Source organism: Hemiscyllium ocellatum, chromosome 33, assembly GCF_020745735.1.
Source record: "Hemiscyllium ocellatum isolate sHemOce1 chromosome 33, sHemOce1.pat.X.cur, whole genome shotgun sequence".
NCBI classification, from domain to species: Eukaryota; Metazoa; Chordata; class Chondrichthyes; order Orectolobiformes; family Hemiscylliidae; genus Hemiscyllium; species Hemiscyllium ocellatum.
In genome coordinates, this window is record NC_083433.1 from 7,032,630 (window position 1) to 7,058,730 (window position 26,101).

The 26,101-nt window shown below is 45.2% G+C and overlaps 1 protein-coding gene across 5 annotated transcripts in view; it reads right to left on the reverse strand.

Moving 5' to 3' along the window:
- Positions 1-26,101, reverse strand: part of ppfia3 (PTPRF interacting protein alpha 3) — a 136,117-nt gene that overhangs the window by 52,923 nt on the left and 57,093 nt on the right. For 4 of the 5 annotated variants that reach the window (XM_060849616.1, XM_060849617.1, XM_060849615.1 and 1 more), the window contains 9 exons: positions 24,535-24,699; positions 23,744-23,818; positions 21,370-21,573; positions 16,051-16,197; positions 12,431-12,565; positions 11,035-11,118; positions 9,704-9,835; positions 4,196-4,281; positions 677-824 (listed from right to left, as the gene is read on the reverse strand). In XM_060849616.1, the coding sequence (XP_060705599.1) occupies positions 677-824; positions 4,196-4,281; positions 9,704-9,835; positions 11,035-11,118; positions 12,431-12,565; positions 16,051-16,197; positions 21,370-21,573; positions 23,744-23,818; positions 24,535-24,699 (1,176 nt within the window). Of the gene's footprint in view, positions 1-676; positions 825-4,195; positions 4,282-7,810; positions 7,874-9,703; positions 9,836-11,034; positions 11,119-12,430; positions 12,566-16,050; positions 16,198-21,369; positions 21,574-23,743; positions 23,819-24,534; positions 24,700-26,101 lie in introns of all 5 variants that reach the window. The other variant, XM_060849619.1, reaches the window with a different exon arrangement.

Consider the following 26,101-nt stretch of genomic DNA (forward strand, 5'->3'; position numbering starts at 1 on the left):
TTAATAGACAGTACTCCAAACTATCACCAGCTTTTCACAGAACCTTATTGCAAAGGAGAAGATAATTTGACCCATTGCCCATCCCTCTTTCTCCCTCCCTCTGAAAAAGAGCTTACCAATTAGTTTGGCTCCCCTATGATTCTACGTTTATTTTTTAGCTTTTTTAAATATTTATCCAATTTCCTTTTGAAAATGACTAGTAAATCTGCTTCCAATGCCCTTTCAGTCAGTGCATTCCAGGTCTTAACTCACTGTAGATAAAAGCTCTCATCTCTCCGTAGATCTTCTGCCAGTTATCTTAAATCTGCATTATTGGGCTGCTGATTTTGTTGCCAGTAGCAACGGGTTTCTCCTGGTCTACTCTGTTGAAATGTTCATTATTGTAAACACCTCAGTTAAATTCCCCCATTAACCTTCCCTGTTGAATCCCTGCCTTAACCTTCCCTGTTCTAGTGTGATTAAGGCATGTTTTCCAAAAGGAAACCCACTGTCATCATTAATACACACAGCTTGTTAGCAACATCTAGATGCTCACTTAACAAGTGCAGGCATTACAGGTCAAATAGCCTTCTTCTATGTTGTAACATGTCTGAGATTCTGAGATAGTTCTGTCCAGCATTCACCAGTGATGGTTTGGAACCAGACTTCAGGCACTGAATGACATCACCAAATTTACCTTTGAGGGGTCATCCTTCAGTGCTGCCCAGCGTCCTTTGTTGGGTCTTCGAAGGACCCCTGTGGTGCTATAGATGTCCATGTGACTGCCCACAGGAATGCCGGAACTGTGAGAGTATCTGAGCTCTGATGCGCTCCCTGGGAGTGACCTGTTGTGCCGAAAAGGAAAGCAATAATTAGCAGTGCGATTGACAAAACAAACTTAAGAAAACTCTTTGAATATTTATGGCAGCTTGTCTATTTTCAAGAACGAGTTAGGTACAATTCTTAGCTAAAGGGATCAAAAGGATATGGGGAGAAAGCAGGAACAGGGGACTGAGTTGGATGATCAGCCATGCATCATATTGAATGGTGGAGCAGGTTTGAAGGGCTGAATGGCCTACTCCTATTTACTATATTTCTATGAAGCATAGACCACACAGTTCTTGGAGATGACTGGAGGTGGCCAGTGTTCAACAACTGTGCACAGGGAAAATCCAACAGAGGTAAATTCATTGTGTGAGGAATAAGAGGAAGGCCAGGGTTGAGGGTAAGGACGATGAGGGATTGTGGAGGGAACTTGTGCCTGGAGTTGGAGGAAGTACACACGGTGGCACAGTGGTTAGCACTACTGCCTCACAGCGCCAGAGACCCGGGTTCAATTCCCACCTCAGGCTGTGTGGAGTTTGCACGTTCTCCCTGTGTCTGCGTGGGTTTCCTCCGGGTGCTCCGGTTTCCTCCCACAGTCACAAAGATGTGTGGGTCAGGTGAATTGGCCATGCAAAAATTGCCCGTAGTGTTAGGTAAGGAGTAAATGTACGGGTATGGGTGGGTTGCGCTTCGGCGGGTCGGTGTGGACTTGTTGGGCCGAAGGGCCTGTTTCAACACTGTAAGTAATCTAAAAGTAGGGGAGGTCCTTAATGAATACCTTGCTTCATTATTCACTAGCGACTAGCGAGAGGGACCTTGACATTTCTGAGGACAGCATGAAACAGACTGATATGCAAGAACAGGTTGATATTAAGGAGAATGTGTTGAAAATTTTGAAAAACATACGGATAGATAAACCCCCTGGACCAGACAGGATATACCCTCGGTTACTACAGGAAGTGAGGGAAGAGATTGCTGCGCCTTTGGCAATGACCTTTGCATCCTCACTGTCCATTGGAGTAGTGCTAGATGATTGGAGGTTGGCAAATGTTATTCCCTTTTTTCAAGAAAGGGATTAGGGATAATCTTAGGAATTATGTCAGTGGTAGGCAAAGTATTGGAGAGGATTCTGAGAGACAAGAATAATGATTACTTGGAAAACCCTAGTTCGATTAGAGATAGTCAGCGTGACTTTGTGAGGGGCAGGTCATGCTCACAAACCTTACTGAATTCTTTGAGGGTGTGACAAAACATGTTGATGAAGGTAGAGTGGTGGATGTGGGGTACATGGATTTTAGCAAAGCGTTTGATAAGGTTCCCTGTGGTAGGCTCATTCAGAAAGAGGCATGGGATACAGGGAAACTTGGATGTCTGAATACAGAATTGACTGGACCATATAAGACAAAGGGGGGTGGGAGCAAATGGAAAGTATTCAGCCTGGAGCTCGGTGACCAGTGGTGTTCCAGAGATCGGCTCTGGGACCTCTGCTCATTGTGATTTTTATAAATGACTTGGATGTGAAAGTTGAAGGGTGGATTAGTAAGTTTGCCAATGACACAAAGGTTGGTGGAGTTGTGGATAATGTGGAGGGCTGTTGTAAGTTTCAATGAGACATTGACAGGGTGCAGAACTGGGCTGATAAGTGGCAGATGGAGTTCAACCTGGAAAAGTGTGAAGTGATTCATTTTGAAGGGTCAAATTTGAATGCAGAATACAGGGTGAAAGGCAGGGTTCTTGGCAGTGTGGAGGAACAGAGGGATCTTGGGATCCATGTCCATTGATCCCTCAATGTTGTCACTCAAGTTAATAGGGTTGTTCGGAAGGCATCTGGGGTGTTGGCTTTCATTAGCCGGGGGATTGAGGTTAAGAGCTGTGAGGCTATGCTGCAGCTCTGTAGAGTCCTGGTTTGACCACACCTGAAATATTGTGTTGAGTTCCGATTGCCTCATTATAGGAAGGATGTGGAAGCTTTAGAGAGGGTGCAGAGGAAATTTACCAGGATGCTGCCAGGACTGGAGGGCATGTCTTCTGAAGAAAGGTTGAGGGAGCTAGGGCTTTTCTCATTGGAGGTGACTTGACAGAGGTGTACAAGATGTTGAAAGGCATAGACAGAGTGGATAGCCAGAGACTTTTTCCCAGGGCGGAAAAGTCAGTCACTAGGGGCACAATTTTACAGTAATTGAAAAAGGTTTAGGGGAGATGTCAGAGATAGGTTCTTTACTCAGAGGGTGGTGGGTGCATGGAATGCACTGCCAGCAGTGGGAGTAGAGTCAGAGACATTAGGGACATTCAAACGACTCTTGGATAGGCACATGGAAGTTGGGACGATGAAGGGTATGAAGGCTAGCTTGATCCTAAAGTAGGATAAAAGCTGGCACAACATCAAGGGCTAAAGGGCCTGTACTGTGCTGTACTGTTCTATTCTCTGAAAAGATATCCCAGTAAGAATCACACCTGCTTAAGAATCTATGGTCTTAGCTACCAGTGGGACTGGCTGTCATCTACACTTGCCCAATTCTGAGGCCCAAAAAAATCACTGCACTGCCCAGGAAATCCTGGAGAGTAAGGCAAAGACTCTCTGTTCTCTCTTCCCCCAACAACAACCTGCATTTAGATGGTAGCTTAAACATCAAAAAGTGATTTACAGGAGCAAAATCAAATGAAAACTGACACTGTTTAGACAAAGAGACATGCTTTTAAAATATTTATATCTTGCCCTTATCAGATCAGATGCATGAATACCAGATTTCAAAGGGAACAACAATTCATTCTGCATGAGAAAAGGGTACTGATTGGATGGCAGAAGTAGGCCATTCATCCCAGGAATGCCTTTCTCAAACATTTTCACTCATGGGCAAGGTCACTGAAAAGGCCAGAATTTGTTTCCCCTCAAGGACAGGGTGGCTTTTAAGGGCAGTTCAGAGGTAGCAATGGGAATTGGATTGCTCAGTGGGTTGGATGGCTAGATGGATACTGAGGGATACCAACAATGTGAGTTCAATTCTTATTACAGCTGAGATCTAACAGAGAAAAATTAGAGGAGCGTAAAAAATACATTATATTTGCATTTTTAAATTTTACTTCCTGTCAATTATTAGCAAATAAAATATTGGATATGGGGCGAATATTAATCCATGCTTAATCCAACTGGATAATAAATTCTTGTGAAGAAGGCACCAATTGTTGGGCAGGGCAGCTCAGGGTGAGAGGTCATGAAATGGCATCTCCAGGCATGTTCTCATCCAGAAGTGGCAACTGGAGTTGTTGCTCTTTTGGGATAATTGACTGCAGATGGAGTTGTGGGAAATGTGAGTGGCTGCTTGTGGCAACGTTAGGGCTCTTCAATTAATGATTGCCAAGCGAATCTGACTTTGGCTTTGGCCCGGTTTACCTTGAGTAAGCATCTCGAATGCCCGTCTTTGCTCTCAACTGCTCCAGTTCTGTCTGCATCCTCTCCACCTCCGCCATCAACTGCTCCTGTCAGGAGATAAAAGCCAGTTAATCACCCCAAGATCAATCACACAAGAACCCAGACACACCAACCTCACTGGCTCCAAAAAAAAAGCAACGTTCAAACCACCTCCTGTTTCATCAAGGTCCCTGCTGACCAGTGACAGAAGTGTCAGCTGTCAGTCAGAGGTTGACACCATCATGTAAGAGTCAGGAAGTCATGTGTCCAATCCCTGCTCCCTTCAGAAAAGCAACCGTGGTAGTGCAATACTGAGGGAGTGCTGCGTTCTAGCAGGTGCCTTATTTAAATTATCAGCGAAGTTTCAGATGGACATAAATGATAAAGTTGAAGGATGGGTCAGGGATTTTCCACAGGTTTAAACTGCCATTTGTGCCCTACGCAACAACAATAGAAACTGGTTGTTTATACCACAGCTATTTGTAGTATCCTGCTGTGTACAAGGTAGCTGCTAAATTTGTCTGCAAATCCTAAATCCACAGACACGTCCACATAAAGCAGACTGACACTCCCACTGCAGTACTGAGGGAGAGGTGAACTCTGTGGGGGATACTACCTTTCCCATGTTCTCTCGAGGTTGCTTCTGTTCTGTCAGATGGAGATGAAAGATTCCAAGATACGATTTCAAAGAAGACAAGGGAGATATCCTGATGTTGAGTCTACTATTTATCCCTAAACCAACACCAACGAAAACAGATTATCTGATCATTATCCCACTGTTGTTTGCAATAACCACACACTGCACTCCAAGCAATTCAGTGACATCTCTCCAAACCTCCTGCATAGCAGCAGCCTACAGTCAGCAACAGGAAGAGGTGATTCACCCCCTTTTTAGATTGTTCTATCATTCAGTGAGATCATAACTTATCTGTATGTCAGCTCCACTCACTTATCTTTCTTCCATATTTTTGGAGATTGTTAAACAGTTGAAGATTTCCATTTGTAAAGCCGCAACTGATCGCCAGGATCCAAAAGCTTCTTGGGGGAAGGTCAGAGAAAGGGAGAAAAGGGTTTGTTCAATTCACATGACTCTCTGAGTTCCAAAACATCCCAGCTCAAACTTCATGATCTGTCCCAACCTTTTTGATTTGCCAACCAGAGGAAGGAGTGTCTCTGTGAAGGATTCAGTCAGGGCAAGGAGGGAGGTTTATGAGTGAAATATCCTGAAAAGCTTAAATATTGGAACAAACAGCGTGCTCTTTTCATCACCATTCATTGGGACATCAGAACTGGAGGAGGCCATTTAGCCCCTTTCAGCCTGTTTCACTATTGAATGAGACCATGGCTGATCTGTGACTAAAACCTATCAATCTCAGATTTAAATTAAACACAATGGATTGAGCATCAACTGCAGTTGGAGGATGATAATTCCAATCTTTTCTATCATTCTTTTGTGTGCAGTACTGTTTCCAAGGGTCTGATTTCAATATTGTCTGAGTGGATGACTTTTGAGTTAAAATCACCCCCATCATGTCATTTCAGATCCTGGCCTCAAGATCTCACTCCCAAACAGCAGAAATAGTTTGTAAAATGTTTGTGTTTGTGAATGGGATTTGGATGCTGTACACAAATGCCAGTACAATCCACTAGCATTAAAAAGTATTGATTATTGTTACTGGAGGGAGAATATTCACATGCAATTCCACATCCTCACCTTCAGTCTTGCTATGCATCCTTCAGATGTCACTGGACACCAATCAGTTTCCTCTCTCGCCCTCTCACCATTTACCCCTGAGCTCAGGGATATGGTCATTTGCAGAGACACCCCTTGTTGTGGTCAGCTCACTCAGCACTAAACATGAAGGAAACCTGTAGCCTCCAGCTCTGTGTGTTTTATTGTCACACTGAGTTGTGCCTTTATCTGCTGGGGCACTTGAAGGACCTTAGCAATTCTGCTTTCTAATTATTCACTACCTTAGTCTTTAAAATGTTAATATATATTTAAAAGTATGTTGCATATTTAAATTACGAAAAGAAATATTTACAATGCAACCGCACACTTCATAGTATTGCAAACTGATCATTCATTCTCTGAAAGTAAAGAAACATACAGAAGAGCAACCAAAAGTTGCTTTATTGTTTACCTGATTGACCAGCATGGATTTAGTGTTTCTCTTCAATTTCTGCTGGTAACCAGAATCTTCAGTAGCAGGTCTTAATATAGACCAGGAGAGGAGCAGTGATGGTACTGATGGAGATATTTACTGGGCAAGATTATATTTTTTTCATTCAGATGCTGGTGGGGGTCTGGAATGCACGGCCTGGGGGAGTGATAGAGGCAGGTAACCTCAAACCTCTTTAAAAAAAAAAGTACTTGGATGAACACTTGAAATGTCACATTAAGGCTATGGGCCAAGTGAGGCTAGTGTAGATTTAGCATAGTTTTGGCTTATTGGGCCAAAGGGTTTCTTCTACATTATATGATTCTCTGGTCAACCTTCTGAATCCTTTTAACATTTTCGACACAGGGCCATACTCAGTGGTGTTGTATTAACCTATGGAGACACAGTAGATGAGAGACTGGGAATTCTGCACTGAGTAACATACCTCCAGATTCCTCACAGCCTGTCCACCCACTGCAAGGTACAAGTCAGGACAGTGATCTAAGAAAACTTAAGTATTAGAAGGAGGTATAGGCCATTTGTTCCCTCAAGACTGTCCGCCATTCTTTAAAGTCACAGCTAATCTGACCAGGTCTCATCTCTTTGGTGTCAAGATTAGAGTGGATACTGCCTGAACTACTATGTGCTTTTCCAGCACCACTCTAATCTCCAGCATCTGCAGTACCCACTTCTGCCTCAGCTCTTTTATGTCCGCTCCTCACTGCCCCCTCTGTTATTTCAAAAACCAATCGACCTCCTCTTGAAATACTTCCAGTGATCTCGGCTCTACAACTCTCATTACATCTGGTCTGGATTCTGATTTCAGAGGTGGGTGTTGGAGTGAGTCTCAAGTTCGCTCAAACAATGATTTGGCTTTTCTCACGAGCTTTTCAACTCAGCATGAGTTTGGTGAATCCAGTGGCAGGGAGACGTCAGGAAGTCAATGCTCCCGTGGTTGCTTTAAAGAGTCAAAGATGTCACATTGAGAGGGCACGTAGGTAGGCATTCAGCCCTTACAAGCCATCCTCGAGTTCTTGGGGGATGGTTTGGGTGGGGGAGGCGGGGGGGCTACATACACACACCCATATCCCATCCTTCCCACCCATCAGCCTGCTGCTATTGGCCACTCCTGATCCTGTGCCCATTTCTCCCTTCAAGCCTAAGCTCCCTTTGGAAGTTCAGACATCTGAATTGCAAAACCTTGCATCTAGCTGTCCAGAACCTGATTTCCAGCTGTTCACAGAACTAAGTTCCTCCTCCTACCCTTCTTCTCACTCCCTGGAACAATTGGATTCTGGCCAATAAATCCTTTCAATGCCAAGATCGGTTGTGGGAAATTGGTCATCTGGTCTATTCAGGATTGGAGTCCATGGCTCTTGGTCCAGTACTGAAGGGTTTTTGTGTAACCATTTAGTTCAAATGGAGAAGAAGATACCTTGTTGAGTAGCACTTCCTCCTGCACCTTTTTGATGTTTGAGAGCTCCTGACTTAGTGCATTCTACGAGGCGAGGAATTAAAAAAGGGAAAGGAAAGAGACAGAAAAGGAAAGACAGAGATTAGATTTTCACAGTCGCTAGGCAAAGAGGGCAGAGAGGTTGTCACATGAAATGCACAGCAGACAAAAACATGACAGAAGCTGTTCCTATTTCAGCAGGTGTAAAGCAAGTACAGTAACAAGGATACTCTGTGGCACAATGGGTCGTGTACCTGTTTCTGAGCCAGGAGCTGTTGGTTCAAATCCTGCTCCAGGCCTTCTTGGCCAAGGAAGATGGGTTTATAATGCGACTAAACAGATTAAGTATTAACCCGCAAATCCTTCCAACACATGCCAGCAGCAGGTGGGTGCTAAAAGCAGGGGAGATTTCTGGTCAGCTGAGTGCGGGAAAGAAATTGGAGCCTCTCCTACCACTTTCCATAGCTTGCCAGTTTCCACAGCAATGTACCCTCCCCAACTGAACAGGAGCACACCATCACTGAAACACATCGTGGATGTGAATGTCCAACCACATTATTTTCATTCATTAGGTGCATGTCAGCAGGGAACTCCTTAGTGTCTCCTATCGCAGAAACCTGACACTTATCAGAAGAGGGCTAACCTGCGAGTTGATGGGGAAATCTGTGGAACTAACTTGGGCAACTCTTTCACTGAGTGGGATGGGCCAAATGGCTTCTTTCTGTGCCGTAAGATTTGATGTCCATTATATTTCTCCAGGCAGCTAGCTCTCAGTCACAAGGTCAGGTCCCACACCTGTGACTTAAGCCCAAAATCTAGGCTGACATTCCCAATGTTCAGTCTGAGGGAATGCTGCACTGTCAGAGGTCCTGTTTTTCAGATAAGATGTTAAAACAAGCTCCTGTTGGTCCTCTCGGGTGGATGTGAAGGACCCCTTGGCACTGTTGTGAAACAAGTGAGAGGATTCCTGCCAGGGCCCTGGAAAGTATTTATCACTTAACTAACATAATTAAAATGTTGATGGATACATGCACAATTTCATTGCTGCTTGTTGGAGCTTGCGGTGTATAAATTGACTGCTGTTTCCTATTACATTAACATTATGAGAGAACTTTATTGAATATAGAAAATACTTCATCAGCTGTAAATCTCCACGGGATGCAAAAGGCTCTATATAACTGCAAACATCTGTTTTATTCAGCAATGTAAACCATGCAGACCTTCGAATCATACTGTACTCTTCATGACTATGTTCCATTGATTAGGTTCCCTAGAGTGTGGAAACAGGCCCTTCGGCCCAACAAGTCTACACCAACTTTCTGAAGAATAACCCACCCAGACCCATTTTCCTCTGACTTAAGCAACTAACACTATGAGCTATTTAGCATGGCCAATTCACCTGGGCTGCACATCTCTGTGGCTGTGAAATGAAACTAGAGCACCCGGAGGAAACCCACGCAGACACGGGGAGAATGGGCAAACTCCATACTGACAGTCGCTCGAGGCTGGAATCGAACCTAGGTCCCTGGCGCTGAGAGGCAGAATTGCTGACTACTGAGCCTTTGTGCCGCCCCATTGTTTCAATTGATGCTGCTTCTTCAACCCTAACCTTCAGCTACATTCCTGTTCAATCAGTTTTGCTTTTACACTGGAATGTTGGAAATAGGAATAGGTTATTCCACCTCATGGATAATGCCCAGCAATCAACTATTAATCCCCTATCTCAACCTTTTATTCCCATACTGTACCCATTTCCCTTGATGTCTTTGTAGAAATCTATTGATCTCTGTCTCATCAGTTGAGTGAGAGATGCCTGGCTGCACCTGCTCACCCGTCTTTCCTCGCCACACATTTCTGGTAAGAGTGAGTTCTCACCTTCTCTTCCAATGCTGCCATCCTCTCCTTCAGATGAAGCTGTAACCGCTCGTTGGATTCAGAGAGGAGTTTGTCGACAGTCTCTGACAGGCGCTTGTTATGCTCGTCGTTCATCTTCTCCCGCTGCCGAGCCTGCGCACAGGAACGAACACGGGTTAAGACACGCAGTCGGCGTAGCCTCACGACGTGCTGTGGCCAAACCTCAATGATCAGTCACCACCATTACCACCTCTCAAAGCTGGGGAGGGATAAAATCCACCAGGAACGGGCTAGAGAAACTCAGCAGGTCTGGCAGCATCTGTGCAAAGAGAGGAACAGAGTTAATGTTTCCAGTCTGATTTGACTCTTCTTCAGTTCAGTTCAGAAGAAGACTCATCATGGTTTTGAAAAGTTAGCTCTGTTTCTCTCTCTCCAAAGATGGTGCCAGACTTGCAGAGTTTTTCCAGGATTCTCTGGGTTTGTTTCAGATCTCCAGCATCAGCAGTATTTTGCTTTTATTCAGGTATTGAAGATCTGCTAGGTTTCCCCCCAGAGTACTCTGATGCATGGAAGTCAGGATGAGGATGGTGACAAATGTCTAGAATTCCAGAGGCCCATCGTAATGCCTCAAGGGGTCCTGGGTTCAAATCCCACCATGACTACCGAGGATATTAGAAATCAGTTCCATGCGCTTTTCATTGCATTTCAAAGGATCTTACAATTTTTTGGAAAAGTCAAGTGCAGGCTGGAGTCAAATAATCCACTTCAATTAAACGTACAGGTAGATCTTCTATAATGTGATGGTTGCATTCTTGTGCAACTCTGTATTATTAAAAAATCGTGCTTTAGAAATAGTGCTTATAATGTTTACACAGTAATCACATTACAGCTAACACGTTTTAAAAGTTTGTACTTTAGAAACAATGTTCCCAATTTGTCAATCGTGTTACAGCCAATTCACTTTAATGAAACATGTGTAATAGTAGAACAACCTGTACTCCCTAATGTGCTCCTGTCCTGGGAAGGTCATGTGGCACACTGGGTATCTATGGGATAGAAGCCTCCAGGATGCAAGACCCATCTTAGGAGTTTCTAGGAATGAGTGCTCATGACCCAGCTTCACATCCTGATAATCAGGTCAGGAAACCTTCCACCATGTCACCACACAGGGGCAAGAGTGTGTGTGTGTGAGAGAGAGAGAGAAGCTACAGCACAAAGTGAAAAGTGATCCTTGATATCTAGTTTCCAGATTTGTTTGAATGAGTCTGCAGTATTCACAGGTGATTGAGATAGCCGTCTCGGCTGATCAAGGATAAAAAGTGTTCCTGCTTTGGGACATTAGGAGACTTTACCCTTTGCAGCTCCTGGTTTTTCTCTTCCAGCTCTGTCTCCAGTTGACAGAGCCGCTCCTCGATGTTCCCATGCCTCTCTTCTGCCTGCACCAGAGAGATTCCAGAGTTAGTCTGATCCGATTACATAGCGAGATGTAAAGAGCAGAAATGGTCTCCTAGCTCTACCCCTACCATGGAGCAGTGCACTCACCCTGAATGAGGCCTAATGTGATTTGGTAATGTTACCACATGATTTAACCCAGAGATCTGGATTTACATGCTGGGGCATGAGTTCAAATCTCAACATGGAAGATGGAGGAATTTAAATTCAATGGATTCATAAATCCAGATTGAAATGCTCTTCACATTAATAATAGAAACATAGAAAATGGGAGCAGAAGTAGGCCATTTAGCTCTTTGAATCTTCTCCACTATTCAATAGGATCATAGCAGATCATCCAAATCAGTCCTCTGTGCCCACTTTCTCACATATACCCTTTGATCGTTTAGCCCCAAGAACTGTAGCCAACTCCTTCTTGAAAATGCTCAATGTTTTGGTCTAAATTATTTTCTGCAGCAGAGAATTACTCCCTAAGTGAAGAAAATTCTCCTCATCTCAGTCCTGAATGGCTTACCCCGTATCCTTAGTCTGAATCTTAGTCCTGCCATCCCAGGAATGATTATTAGAGTACTAGATTGTCCTAAAAACATATATGGTTCAACAATGTGTGGCAAGGGAGAGAATCTGCCATCCTTACACAATCTGGCCTACATGGAAAACTCCAGACTCACACTAAAATGACTGGTTCTTTTTAGCCAGGCAAGCCACTGAATTGTCGGTGCCTCTTGTGACTTTCTGCAGGGAAATTAGGAATGGGAATTAATTGCTGGCCTTGCTAGCTGTGCTCTCGTTGCATGAACAAATTTCACAACAAATGAAACTACGTCTGCCTCAGGGTCAGGAGGTTGGGGAGGCAGAATCCCACTCTGGTGACCTGAGGGCTCATTCCACGCTGACCCTCCCAGCGCAGAGCCAAGGATGGGCTGCATTATCAAAGCTGCATCTTTCAGATGAGCTGTTTAACCAAGGTCCCATCTAGGAACAGAAGCAGGCCATTCAGCCCCTTAAGCCTGATCCACCGTTCCATGAGACCATGACTGATCTGTGGCTTAACTCCATATATCCTGCTTTTGGCAATATCCCTTAATACGTCTGCTTAACAAAAATCTGTCTCAGATTTTAAATTAACAAATGACCCTGCATCCACTGCCGTTCGGTCTCCATGCTTCTAGAATGCAAGAGTGACCAGATTGAAAAGGTTTTCAAAATGACTGGCTGAGGGACTTGCTGAGGTGAGTGAAGGGACGCAGTGTGGAACTTATAGGGACCTGGATGAGCCCAGTATATGGAACATACCTTGTTCAGAGCAGCCACTCGCTGTGCTAGTTCAGCCTCCACCTCCGGGAGAGTCTCAGCTTTCCTCATTGTCTGCTGCAGCTTCTGTTTAGAGGAATCCAGCCATTCCTGGAGCTGCCGACTCTTCTCCTCACTCTGAAAGAGCAACACACACGCGTGGGCATACAACACACACACAGACATACACAAATCTCTGGTGAGACTGGACAGCCCAGTAATGGCCCACTCTGACCTGCATTAGCTCCCCAAGAGAGTGGATCCCAGCATTCACCCACACCAAGTCCAGGGCTTTATACGGACAGGAGCTTATTATTAACCTTTATAAACACTGATTGGGTCACATTGGGAGAATGACAGCCAATCCTGGGCAGAACTCTTTAAGAAGGGTGTCATGTCTTTGGTAATCATTCATGGGGATTCACTAAGATATTACCTGGCACCTGCATGAATGTGCGGCGACAGGGAATGCTGTTAGAGCAGAGGTGGGGGATTTGTTTTGGAGTTAACCCTAACCCTATCACAGGTGAAGGGGGAGGTGAAGAGTAGGGAGACAAAGTTGGGGGGGTGAATGGAGGTGAAGGGCTTAGGGTTGACACTAAGTGAGGGAAGGTGAAGGGGCGGGAGGCAAAGAGTGTGACTGTGAGGTTGGAGGGGAGGTCAAAAGGCAGAGGTGAAGGGGGGGCAAAGAGGGGAAGTGAAGAAGGGGCAAGTAATGGATAGGTGAAGAGGGGGGCGATGAGCGAGGGGATGGGAGAGGTGAGGAGAGGGTGAGGGAAGAGCTGAAGAAGTTCATAATCATGAAGGGCTTTGACAGAGTTGTCAGAATACACCATTTCCACATACAGTTGGTTGGTAACCAGAGGACGAGTGAATTATGACAACTGGAAGAGAGAGAAGAGGCATTTTTTTTCCCTGTACACAGAGCAAGTTGTCACGATCTGGGACGCACGATTTAAAAGGACAAGTGGAAGCAGTTTCAACATTGTCCTCAGAAGGGGGTTGGATAAATTCTCAAAAGGAAAATATCTGCTATGGGGAAAGAGCAGGCACAGTGAGACAGATTGGCTAGTACTTTTGAGAAGAGCCAACCACGCAGAGATGGGCCGAATGACCTCCTCTGTGTCATAAGATTCTACACATTTGCAAGGAGCATGTGAGTCTTCAAAAAAGGCTGCTTCACCCAATGATCAAGAAACAGATCAAACTTTGACTCTCCTATAATCCAATTTTGTGACTGATGACTGATGAAGGAAAGTTTTACACAGCAGTCAAGCAGGTTCCTTATTGACTTGTAAAACCTTCTGACACACACCAACGCCAGTCAGTGACAGCAAGAGAGATTCCTGCTCTAGCTGTGTGAGGGAGAAAACATTGGAGCCTCCAGCTTCATTATCCACAGCTCCAGAGTGCAATTTGCAGGTAAAAATGTCAGTTGCCACAGCAACCCAGACTCTGAGTGACCAGCAACAGAGAGATAGAGATAGCACTGGTCAGTTCTTTTGTGTCCAGACCGAAATCCAGGATCCTAACAGTCAGCAGCAATTCAACAAATTACAACCTTGATAAATACTGTATTCGACTTCTGCCCTGACCATTTGAATTGAGCCGAAAGTATAATCTTGTGGGAATAGATCCAAGAATCACATAATTTACTGATGACCAAAGTGGAACAAGTCCAGTAGTTCCATTAACTGAGAAACTGTCATAAGGGAACTCAACTTCTGACTGAAGGCTAAAATCTGGGCCTTTCCTTAAGGCTTTGGACATGGTGCGGAGTTCTGTTCCCTCTCCGTTATCTTGCCCCTGCGCAGACCCTCCCAGGGGCCGTGCAGTTTACAATGGACACTGGGGCAGAGGGCAGAATGGGACCAATAATGAGGGACTTCAATTCTGTGGAATGACTGGAAGAGATGGGGGGAGGGGGTGGTCTTCACCACTAAAAGTTAAAGGGGAGGTTTTATGGAGCTGTCGAAAAGGTGGAAGGCTTTTGAGAGAATAGATAAGGAGACAGAGGTCTAGTGGCCCAGTGGGTAGCATCTTTGTCTCCAAGTGAGATCTCTGGGTTTGACTCTCACTGGAGAACATATCAGCCAAGGTAGGTGTGTTCACAATGTGGTCAAGAGTGCATTTTGCTACAGGAACTCAAACTTCTGGCAGGGGGGCACAGAAGTGGGGATTGAACTTGTGCCTTTCCACTTTGTTTTGTTTGTATTGTTCGGAGAGGGGGAGAGTACGTGGTGGTGGTGCAAGGAGATCTGCTGATCTTGCTCAGTTCAGCCTAGATGTGACTCCAGATCCAAAGCAACATGGTCAACTCCTAACGGTTCCCTGGACAACTAGTGTTATGCAATGAATGCCACTCTAGGCAGCAACACCCACATCACATGAACAAATTGGAAAAAAATAAGAACATGAGTAGAACAACCAGAGAGTAGACGGGAAGCTTTAAAACAGGAATGCATTGCCTGAAAGAGCAGTGAAAGCAGTTAATAACTTGGAAGTAAATCATTCTTGAAAAGAGAAACATTTATAGAGCTATGGGGAAGGAGTAGGATTAACTAGACAACTATTCAAAGAGCAAGGACAGGCATGAAGGGCCAAGTGGCCTCCATCTTTTGCTGTCAGTTTTTATGAAGAAAAGCGGTGAAATAGTTACCTTCTCCCACAGACGACACCTTCCATAGCACCATGAGGTAGGACAGGAGTATTTAAACATGCAGTGAGGCCAATTGCTTCCAGTTGTTTGCTCACACTACCATGTCTGGTGAACACAAGCCCGTTCCAGAGATCAAGAATAAAGTAGAGGAACATTGAATGCCTGGATTGATCAAGGAGGTTGGTTTTGACAAGGCTTTTAAAAGGAGAGTTAGTAGAAGATTGGAGCAAGAGGACAATGTGATGGCAGGAAAATAGGAGTGTAGGGTGGGGAGTGTAGGATACCTGTTAGGCTGTAGGGTGGTGCTTGGAAAGATATGCCAACAAAGAGCAAGATGATGGTTTCAATGCATCGGGTCCTGCAGCCTAAGGAGATTGCGCAGATTGCAAATGCAAAAGGTGATGGAGATTCACTGTGTGACAGTGTGTGAGCTATTCAATCACTTGGAGATGTTTACATAGGCATAGAGCGAGGGGTGTGAGGCAGTGAAGAGAGTATAGAAGAGGTCTCCAAGAACTGTCCCAGGGATGAGGAATGTCAACCATGAAGATTAATTAGAGAGGTCAAGTTATTCTTTCCTTAGACATCAGTTCGAATGTCCAAAATCCTGAAAGCTCTGGACAGAGTCAATAGGGAGAAACAGTTCCCACTTATGAATGGGTTGAATGGCCTCCTTCATGACCAGGCTGACTTTGAGGAGAAAGTGAGGTCTGCAGATGCTGGAGATCAGAGATGAAAATGTGTTGCTGGAAAAGCGCAGCAGGTCAGGCTTATGCCCGAAACGTCGAATTTCCTGTTCCTTGGATGCTGCCTGACCTGCTGCGCTTTTCTAGCAACACATTTTCAAGGCTGACTTTGAGTAGAGTTTCCAGTTTCTGCCATATTCTGCTTTTATTTAAAACTTTTGTTTGGAAAGTTCAGTTCTCTTTGTGACCCAGATTCAAGAGAAAATAAGAACAGTTACCTGCTTGAGGAGGGACTCCTTACTGGCCAACTCATTCTCCAGTTTATCATTGGCATCGTGAAGTGATGTAGCTTCTCGCTGTGCACTGAGGTAGCGTTTCTCCAGTGTAGTTATTCTCTCTTCCATGTCCTCTCTTTGAGCTAAGGCCTGCACAGGGAAAATGAAGAGGGACAATCTACAAATAGACCTGAAGTGACCTCCATATCCCACCCTACACAGACAGAACTTGAACAGTGGCAGCAACAACAGACACTTGAATTTATACAATAGACCTGGCTCACATCAACTCTAGCATCCCAGCCTGCCTTAATCCCTTGCAGTTTGCCCACTGGTACAACAGGTCCATGGCAGACACCATTTCCCTGGAACATCTGGACAGTAAGGATATCGATATACTAACCAACTACAGCTCTGCCTTCAACACTAGAATCCCAACCAAACTGATCTCAAAACTGCTAGACCTAGGTCTCTGCTCTGCCCTCTGCAACTGCATTCTCAGTTTCCTGACCCACAGAGCGCAGTAAAGATAGAGTCGTAGAGATATACAACATGGAAACAGATCCTTCGATCCAACCCGTCCATGCTGACCAAATATCCTAAATAAATCTAGTCCCATTTTCCAATATTTGGCCCATATCTCTCTAAACCTTTCCTATTCATATAACCAACCAGATATCTTTTAAATGTTGTAATTGTACCAACCTTCACTTTATACCCTGGCAGCTTATTTTATACACACAGCACCCTCCACATTAAAACAGCACCTCCTCCATGATAATCCTCAACACAAGAATGTGTACTCAGCCCCCTACTTTACTCACCGTACATTCAGAACAGTGTGGTCAAAGTTTGTCCGAACGCCATCTACAAATTCACTGATGTGACGATGATGCTCATTTAACAAGGTTATGCTGTCCTTGGCTGTTTTTTTGTCGAGGTTGTCAAAGTAGCGATTCCGAAAAGTCTGGCTTGGATGGATTTATGGCCAATTTGATTGTACAATGAAAGGGGAGTGGCCAGTTCTCCCAGATTAGCTTTCCTCTGGTTTGGTTTGGTTAGCAAGCAGTAGTGCTTTGAAGCTGCTGGTCCAAGAAACAGCTACATAGAAGAGGGTATTGCATGCTGCCATCTCTCTCTCTCCTCTAAGACACTGTGTTTTGTGCCAAGGGATGTTTATGGGGATTGTTGCAAGTATTGGGAACAGCATCATTAAGATGGTATAATCTGTTGGGTTTTTGGATAGGTTACGTTATTCTGCATACCGTTCTCTTTTGTTTGTCTTTCATTTGGTAATAGAACATAGAACATAGAAAAATACAGCACAGTACAGGCCCTTCGGCCCTCGATGTTGCGCCAATCCAAGCCCACCTAACCTACACTAGCCCATTATCCTCCATATGCCTATCCAATGCCCATTTAAATGCCCATAAAGAAGGAGAGTCCACCACTGTTACTGGCAGGGCATTCCATGAACTCACGACTCGCTGAGTAAAGAATCTACCCCTAACATCAGTCCTATACCTACCACCCCTTAATTTAAAGCTATGCCCCCTCGTACTAGCTGACTCCATACGTGGAAAAAGGTTCTCATGCTCAACCCTATCTAAACCCCTAATCATCTTGTACACCTCTATCAAGTCACCCCTAAACCTTCTTTTCTCCAATGAAAACAGCCCCAAGTGCCTCAGCCTTTCCTCATACGATTTTCCTACCATACCAGGCAACATCCTAGTAGACCTCCTCTGTATCCGTTCCAATGCCTCCACATCCTTCCTATAGTATGGCGACCAAAACTGCACACAATACTCCAGATGAGGCTGCACCAGAGTCTTATTCAACTGCAACATGACCTCAGGACTCCGGAACTCAATTCCTCTATCAATAAAAGCCAGTACACCATATGCCTTCTTCACAGCACTATTTACCTGGGTGGCAACTTTCAGAGATCTGTGTACATGGACACCAAGATCCCTCTGCTCATCCACACTACCAAGTATCCAACCATTAGCCCAGTACTCCATCTTCTTGTAAATAAAATCTATTTTATTTAAAACTAAGCGGTTTGACCAGCTGCATCATTTCTGGAATATCTGCATTACACCTGCTTAAAACAACTAGCAAAGTTAAGGTCTGAGCCACACTTACTTGAAATGTTTTGAGGGGTCTGGCCTGGTCCATAACACAGATGACACAACCATTGTAGGCTGGATATTAAACAATGATTACTCAGAAAATAGTAAAGTGATAAAATGCTTGGTGACGTGGTGCAACGATAACAATTTCTGCCTCAATGTCAGCAAAACTGAAGAACTGATCACCGACTGCAGGAAAAAAGGAGGAAGACACGTCCCCATCTACACCAATGATGCTGAGGAGGAGAGGATCAAAAGTGTCAAGTTACTACAAGTGACAATCACCAACAATCTGTTCTGGTCCTCCCACGTAGATGCAACTGTCAAGAAAGCACAACAATGCCTCTTCTTCCTCAGGAGGCTAAGGATATTTGGTATGTCCAGAAGGACCCTCACCAACTTTTACAAATGCACCCATAGAAAGCATTCTCTTTGGGTGTATCATGACTTAGTACGGCAACTGCTCTGCCCAGACCATAGAAATGACAGAGTTGTGAACACAGCCTAGACCATCACGCGAGCCAACCTTCCATCCATGGTCTCCATCTACACTTCCCATGGCTGGGGAAAGGCAGCCAACATCACCAAAGACCCCTCCCAGCCCAGTTGCACTCTCTTCCAACTTCTTCCATCAGGAAGATATGGAAGATGCAGAAGATACAGAAGCTTAAACACACGCACCAACAGCTTCTTCTCCACTGTTATTAGACTGCTGAATGGATCTCCTTAATTTCAAATCTAATGTTGATGTTGCTTTGTGCACCTCCTGTAATCTTGGATACCTCACTCTGTCTATGCACCCTATGATCTGTATGTCCCTGTTTGCTATGATCTGCCTGTACTGCACGCAAAACAAAACTTTTCACTGTATGTAGGTACATGTAACAATAAATCAAATCAAATCAAAGATATAGCAGAAATCTCCCAAAGCACATTATCAAACAAATTCTGACACAATTCAACAGAGGGCAATAACTAAGCCAGGTGGCCAAAGGCTTGGTCAAGTTTTAAGTATGATCTTAAGGGAAAGTCATGGCAGGAAGGTTTAGTGACAGATTCTCATATCCTGAGGCCCAGACATGGCTGCCAATGGGGAGGTGAAGAAAATCAGGAATGCCAAATTCTAATCCATCTAAAAAAGACAAGGGCAGCAGGTACATGAGAATGCCAACGACTGTACCTGCAAGTTCCCCCTCAAGCCACTTGGAAATATATCATCATTCCATCATTGTCGCTGGGTCAAAATCTTGGGGCTCCCTTCCTAAGGACATTATGAGTCTAACTACAGCACATGATCTGCAGTGGTTCAAGGAGATAGCTCACCAATACATCCTTAAAGAGCAACTAGGGACTGGCAATAAATGCTGGCCCAGCCAATGATGCACACAAACGAGAACTAATAAAAATGCCAGCATGGGGACGTGCAGAGGCTGATGCAAAATTGGTGAAGATACAGAGATAGAAGGGTCAAAAGACCACCAACAACTTTAGATGAGAATGTAGTAGATGCACGTCCAATAAAAACCTAGAAAGTTGCCAACTCACACAGCCAGCTTTGGCTCAGTGGGGAACACTCTCACTTCTGAGGCCCAGATACACCAGAGACTTCAGCACCGAGGGGGGAGGGACTGTACTGGTCAGGATGGAGGCTGTCTTCTGGGGCAAGAGATTGAAATGACGCCCTTTCTGCCCTCTCAACAGGTATGAAAGATATCACGGCCACCACTTTCTTGAAGGTCAATGATATGTTCCTCAACTAACCGTCACTGTTTATTCATTACCCTCATGGAATCTTACTGTGCAGACAGTTCACAGTATGACAACAGCAATCAAAACATACTTCATTGGCCGTTATGCACTTTGCAGTGTCCTCCAAATAGTTCAAAGCATTATTGGAATGCAAGCTCTTTCCTGCTGGCATGGGAAATAAATGACCAATTTCCCAAGCAAAGCCTCAAGTGGCAGAACACAGCTTGTCCAAAAGGAAGCAGAACCAGCGAGGTCCTGCACCACAGGGCCACCACCACTCCCCCCCCCCACCCCTACCCTTCCCCTCTCCACCTAGTTCCCCCAGCCCTCCCTTCTTGCGCCTCCCTCACCGTAGACCTGCACTCCCTCCCCTCAAACTACTCCCTTTCATCCCTGTTACACCCCTCCCCAGATGCCATTCGGCTACACCCCACAAACCCTCTCCGCCACCCCACTCCCTTTCTCTCTCGTTCCCCCACCAACCCTCCTCCCCCACCTTCCCCTTCCCTCTCCCCTTCCCTCACTCTCTTTTCCTCCCACTCCGTAATGTTACTTGAGTATGACTATGGAGGTTCAGGTTAATGCTCTAGGAACACAGGTTCAAATCCCACCAGGGCAACTGGGGGAATTTAAATTTAATTCATAACATTTGGAATATTTCCTTGGAGTCAGCATGACAACTACTGCCAGTTGTTGCAAACATCCTCTCAGGTCCACTAAGAACTATAGGTAGGAAATGTGCCGTCCTTACCCAGTCTGGCCTCCATGTGACTCCAGACCCACAGCGATGGGGTTGACCCTGCACTGCCCTCTGAAATGACAGAGAAAGCCACCCAGTTCAAGGGGCATTAGGGATGGGCAGCAACTTGCCAGCACCCCTTGAAAGAATAAAGAAACCTTTCATTCACCTTTAAGAAATAAGAGAAGACCTCCCAGTTCTGTTTGCAGTCAGTCAGTAAATAGAGAGGTCACTGCATCGAAACCCTAGTACAATCAATAGCCATTGAACCAAGTTTGATGTTACTGAGCCAACATTTAGTTCACATGACGTTCCTTTCTACAATGTTTGGAGGCACTTGTTATAACATCTTAATTGTTTCCATTAAAACAGGGAACAATGGAGCTTCCCTACAAAGGTATAATTAACATTCCTTACTCAGTTGTTAATTAATTAATTCATTCTTAGTTGTTGCTGGAGTGATTGTCATGAGAACCCGTGGCCAAAACGTTCACCTCACTAAGAGGTAGCACCTTGTTTAATCTGATGGATTAAGATGTCATCCTTTTGTATCATGGCTGCCCACATCCCCCACCCTCTGCGATGTGCTGTTATTATTGGCACCGCTCACTGCACTCAAGGTCAGAGAGTTGCCAATGCCCCTATAGGCGATTCAGTTCCACCCACAGTGTCTCAGGCTGTGCCCACTCCCATAGGTACCTCTTTCAAATCTCGCTGAAGCTTGGCGTTCACCTCCTCAGATTTGATGAGGTCCTTCCGCGCTGTGCTCAGCTCCTCCTCGACCTCGGCGACCTTTCGGCAGAGCACGGCCAGGCGCTCCTTCATCTGGAGCAGTTCGGTGCTCTGCCGCTCAATCAGCTCGGAGTCACCATCACCAGCCAACGCTGTGCCGTTGGTCAGCCTCTGCAGACAGGTCAGTGGGAACAGGGTTAATCAGCTGCAGGCATTCCCCTCCCCTCCTCACACAATCGTAACTGCACCAACACCACATCACCCCCCCCCCCAGGCCGTGACCACAAGTGCGTGTGGTGTTTCAGATAGATCCAGAGTTGGCACCGACACAATCCCAGGCATCAAAGCCAACAATTGCCAGCCATCACTGTGGCACTGGTCCCTCTGAAGGTACTGCTCAGGGATCATTCAAACAGAATCATAAGAGGAGAGATCGGTTAGCTCAGTTGGCTGGACGCTTGGTTTGTGATGTGAAGTGAGTCAACAATGTGGATTCAATTCTTGTATTGGCTAACATCACTACAAATGGTTAACTTGCCTGAGGGAGAGCGACTCACAGCTTTAACTCTCCACTAGAATAAGGGCTCTTGTGTTACAGTGGTACCCTGTGCCCTGAGTAAGGAGGCCAGGCTTCAAGGCCTACATGCTCCAGAGATGCAGAATAACATCCCCGGGCAGGTTGAGCAACATTTAACCTCACTCTCAGCCATCTCTCTTTCTGTCTAATTACAGAGCACTCCTACGGCCCTCTGGGACTATGGCAAGTTTATCTAAAACAGTGGATGGGAAATCGGGACAATTTATGCCACAACAACAAAATTATCTTCTGGGATTCAGATCACTTGCTAATTTTTTAAATAAAATGCTATAGTGGGATGTGGGCAGCATTGGCTGGGCCAACAATTATTGCCGACCCCGAACTGACCTCAAGAAGGTGGCTGTGAGCTGCCTTCCTGAACCACAGCGATCTTTGGGGTCTTAGGGATGCCCACAATTCTGTTTGGGAGGGAGGTTTACTAAACTGCTTCCTGTGATGGCAGGATTGACATATGAAGAGAGACTGAATTGATTAGGACATTCACCAAGTTGAGAAGAACGAGGGGGGATCTCATAGAAACCTACACGATTCTAACAGGACTAGAGAGGGTAATGCAGGAAGGATATTCCAGATGACCAGGAATTTCAGAACCAAAGGTCACAGCTTAAGGATAGGGGAAAAGGAGTTTAGGACTGAGATGAGGAGAAATCTTTTCACCCAGAGAGTGCTGAGCCTCTGGAATGCTCTGCTACAGAAATCCATTGAGGCTAAAATATTGATTGTTTTCAATTAATTTAATGTAGTTCTTATGGCTAAAGGGAGGGGAGTAGAGAAGGTGGGAATAGAGACTGTGTTGGACAGTCAGCCATGATCAAACCGAATGGTGGAGCAGGCTCAAAGGACTGAAGGCCCTACACCAGCTCCTATGCTTCAATGAATTCCAAGACTTTGACCCAATGGTACTGAAGGAACAGTGATATAGTTCCAAATCAGGATGGTATATGGCTTAGAGGGGAACCTTGCAGTGGTGTTCTTATGTATCTGCTACCCTTCTCCTTCTGAGTGGCATAGGTTGTGGTTCTGGAGAATGCTGTCTAAGAAGCTTTCGTGAATTTCTGCAGTGTGTCTTACAGATGGTATACACTGCTGCTATTGAGCAACTGTCGTGAAAAGGGTGAATGCTGAAGGTTGTGGATGGGGCGGCTATCAAGTGGCTGCTTTGTCCTGGATAGTGTCAAGCTACTTGAATGTTGTTGGAACTGCACCCAACCAGGCAAGTGAAGAGTGTTTCATCACACTCCTGACTTGTGCCTTGCAGATGCTGGACAGGCTTTGGGGAATCAGGACAGGAGTTACTTGCCTCAGCATTCCAAGTTGCTGATCTGCTCTTGTAGCCACTGGCTTGTCCAGTTCAATTTGTGGTCAATGGGAAACAACCCCCAGGAGTTGATGGTGAGGTATTTAACCATGAATATGTCACTAAATATCAAGGGGAGACATTTAGATTCTCTTTTGTTCGTAATGGTCATTGGCACCATACAAGGGCGAGGCAATGTTACTTGCTGTGTATCAGCCCATGATATGGAATTAGCCCAAATTTTAACTGATTAATTATTTTTCTGTGACTGTTCTTTGGGGAAAGTGCCTCAGTGTGCCATCTTTTCAAGTTGAGGCAGAACTTGAGAAGCCTTCCCAAAAGCACCAATCTGGTCAATTGCCAAGGAAGTGGGAATAGGCCCATCTCAGCTCTGGGCAGCAATTCCTCCCGCAACAAAGTCCCGATTTTCAAATACATGCACTCACATCCTGGGCTGTCGTTTCCAGCTCTTCTTCCAGTATCGAGACTCTCTCCAAAGCCACTCGCAGCCTCTCCCTCACCTGCCACACAAAGAGGATTAGCTTGGGCCAAGAATAACATGGTTTTCCAGCCAAATAATCTGCACAACCTCTGATAAGAAATGGTAACTGAATAATCAAGAACAAGGAGGTTTCTCTAAATATGTATAAAATCATTGGTTAGGCCTCAGCTAGGGCACTACATTCAATTCTGGAGCGCTGAGCTTTGGAAAGAATGGTTAGGCCTTGGAAAGGGCACAGATTTAATATAACGGTGCCAGGGGACAGGAATGGAGAGATAGCAGTGATCAGGATCGTTCTCTTCAGAGCTAAAAGGCAGAGACTTAATAAAAATGGGTGCAAATTATGAAAAGCTTTGATCGAGGAGGCAACAGTAAATGTTTCTACTGACAGGATGATCAGGAAACAAAGGATACAGACAACAAGCATACAAATCAGAAGCAACCCACTCATCCTGAATTTGCTCTGCCATTCATTAAAATCGCAGCTAAGCCCACTGTTCCATGTTCCTGAGAAAGGAACAGAGGAACGAAGAGAAGAATCCCTTCTCTTAAGCAGACCAAATCGGATATCCATTTAAAAGTGCTAGCACATGCATGATGGGGTAAATGGTCTCCTTCTGCGCTGTAATATTCAATGACAACCTCCACCAAATGCATTCCCAAAACTGGCCCACTGTTCAGTGCCATGCAAGGTCCCTGACACAATGAGACGTGGGAAACAATGAGAGATGGCACCTTTTCATCTAAAGCTTTATGGTGTTCAAAGAGCGACTTCAAGGCTTTGAGCACCTCAACCTCACTGGAGACGCCAGCAGGAGACTGTGCTTGACGCTTCACCACCGTCATCCTGAGAGAACGCTCGTGGCGTGACACCAGGCACTCCAAATGTTCCAACAGCAGCTGTAGAGGACAACAATATGCATTTATATAGGCACTTCACAGCCTTCCGGCCTGAGCAAACAGTTCATCTTTAGAACATCAGCACAACACACATTTCCCAACCCAGTGGTGATTCTGTCAATGCTTGGACCATCATGCTGCCCATTCATCTTCCACAATGACCTATTCCTTTTTCATCCTTCTCCTACCTTCCCACCCTTCCCCTTAGATCCCCCATTTCTCTGTATTTGTCACAAGGCATAATCTCCCTCAGTGTTTGGATAAAGGGCACTGAGGTCAAGTTGCATTTTCCACTCTCTGAGGTGGGAAGTTTAAGTCAGGGACTTTCCCAAACAGGCAGACAGGTGTCCATGGAAATGAGGTCTCCCCTCATGATTTACACTGGGGGGGCTTTAGTGGTGGGAGAAGACAGGGATAGGATTGAGAGAGCCCCAGTGCCGTTGGAGGTGGATAAAGTCAGAAGTCACATGGTACCAGGTTATCATCCAACAGGTTTATTTAAAATCTTTCAGAACACTGCTCCTTCATCAGGTGAAATGGGGAAATCAAAAGCTTGTGATTTCAAATAAACCAGTTGGATTATATCCTGGTGTAATGTGACTTCTGACTTTGTCTACCCAGTTCAACATTGGCATCTCCACGTCACATCTGAAGTGGTCATGGTGGCAGGAAAATCCCAAACAGTCTGATTAGAAAGCCCACCTCAGATCTCAGATTTCTGCACAGTCAGTAGGGAGCTGTTAGACATTCTGGGCCTCACACCAAAGCTCCCGTCCCCTCACATCCACTCATTACCTACCGCCATGTTACCCTCATGCTCCCTAACAGTCCCATGACACCTCCATGTCCCCTCATATTGATACTGCCCCTACTTCCCCTCATACACAATGACACCCTGATGCCACATCTATACCCTTCAAAACCCTTACATTACCTCCATGTAGCCCCATGTTCCCACATTGCCTACCCTCATGTCCTCTCATTGCCCACACCACCCCATATACCCTCATAGTCTGTTCCTTCATGTCCCCTCATAGCCTATAACATTCCCATGCCCCTCCATACCGCATGCACCCTTGCCACCCTCATAACACTGCAAACTTGCCACATCTCACATTCAATGTGCTTGCATGGCAAACACAATGTCATCTGCAGCACCACTCATTATGTATCAACTATAGGGACCATGTGGAGTTGAAAGAAAGCTGTCACTCACATCATATAGAAAAGAAGCTCTCATAAATGAAATCCATTCAAAATTTGAATCCTTCAATTTGTAATAAAGCTAAACAAGCCTTTACTCGCTAACCACAACAAAGCCAGCTAATCCTTTAACTGCCCCTGTCAACCAAAACGTGAACTTAGTCTTATGGTGATATGGAGAGGTTTTGTAGCTTCTGAA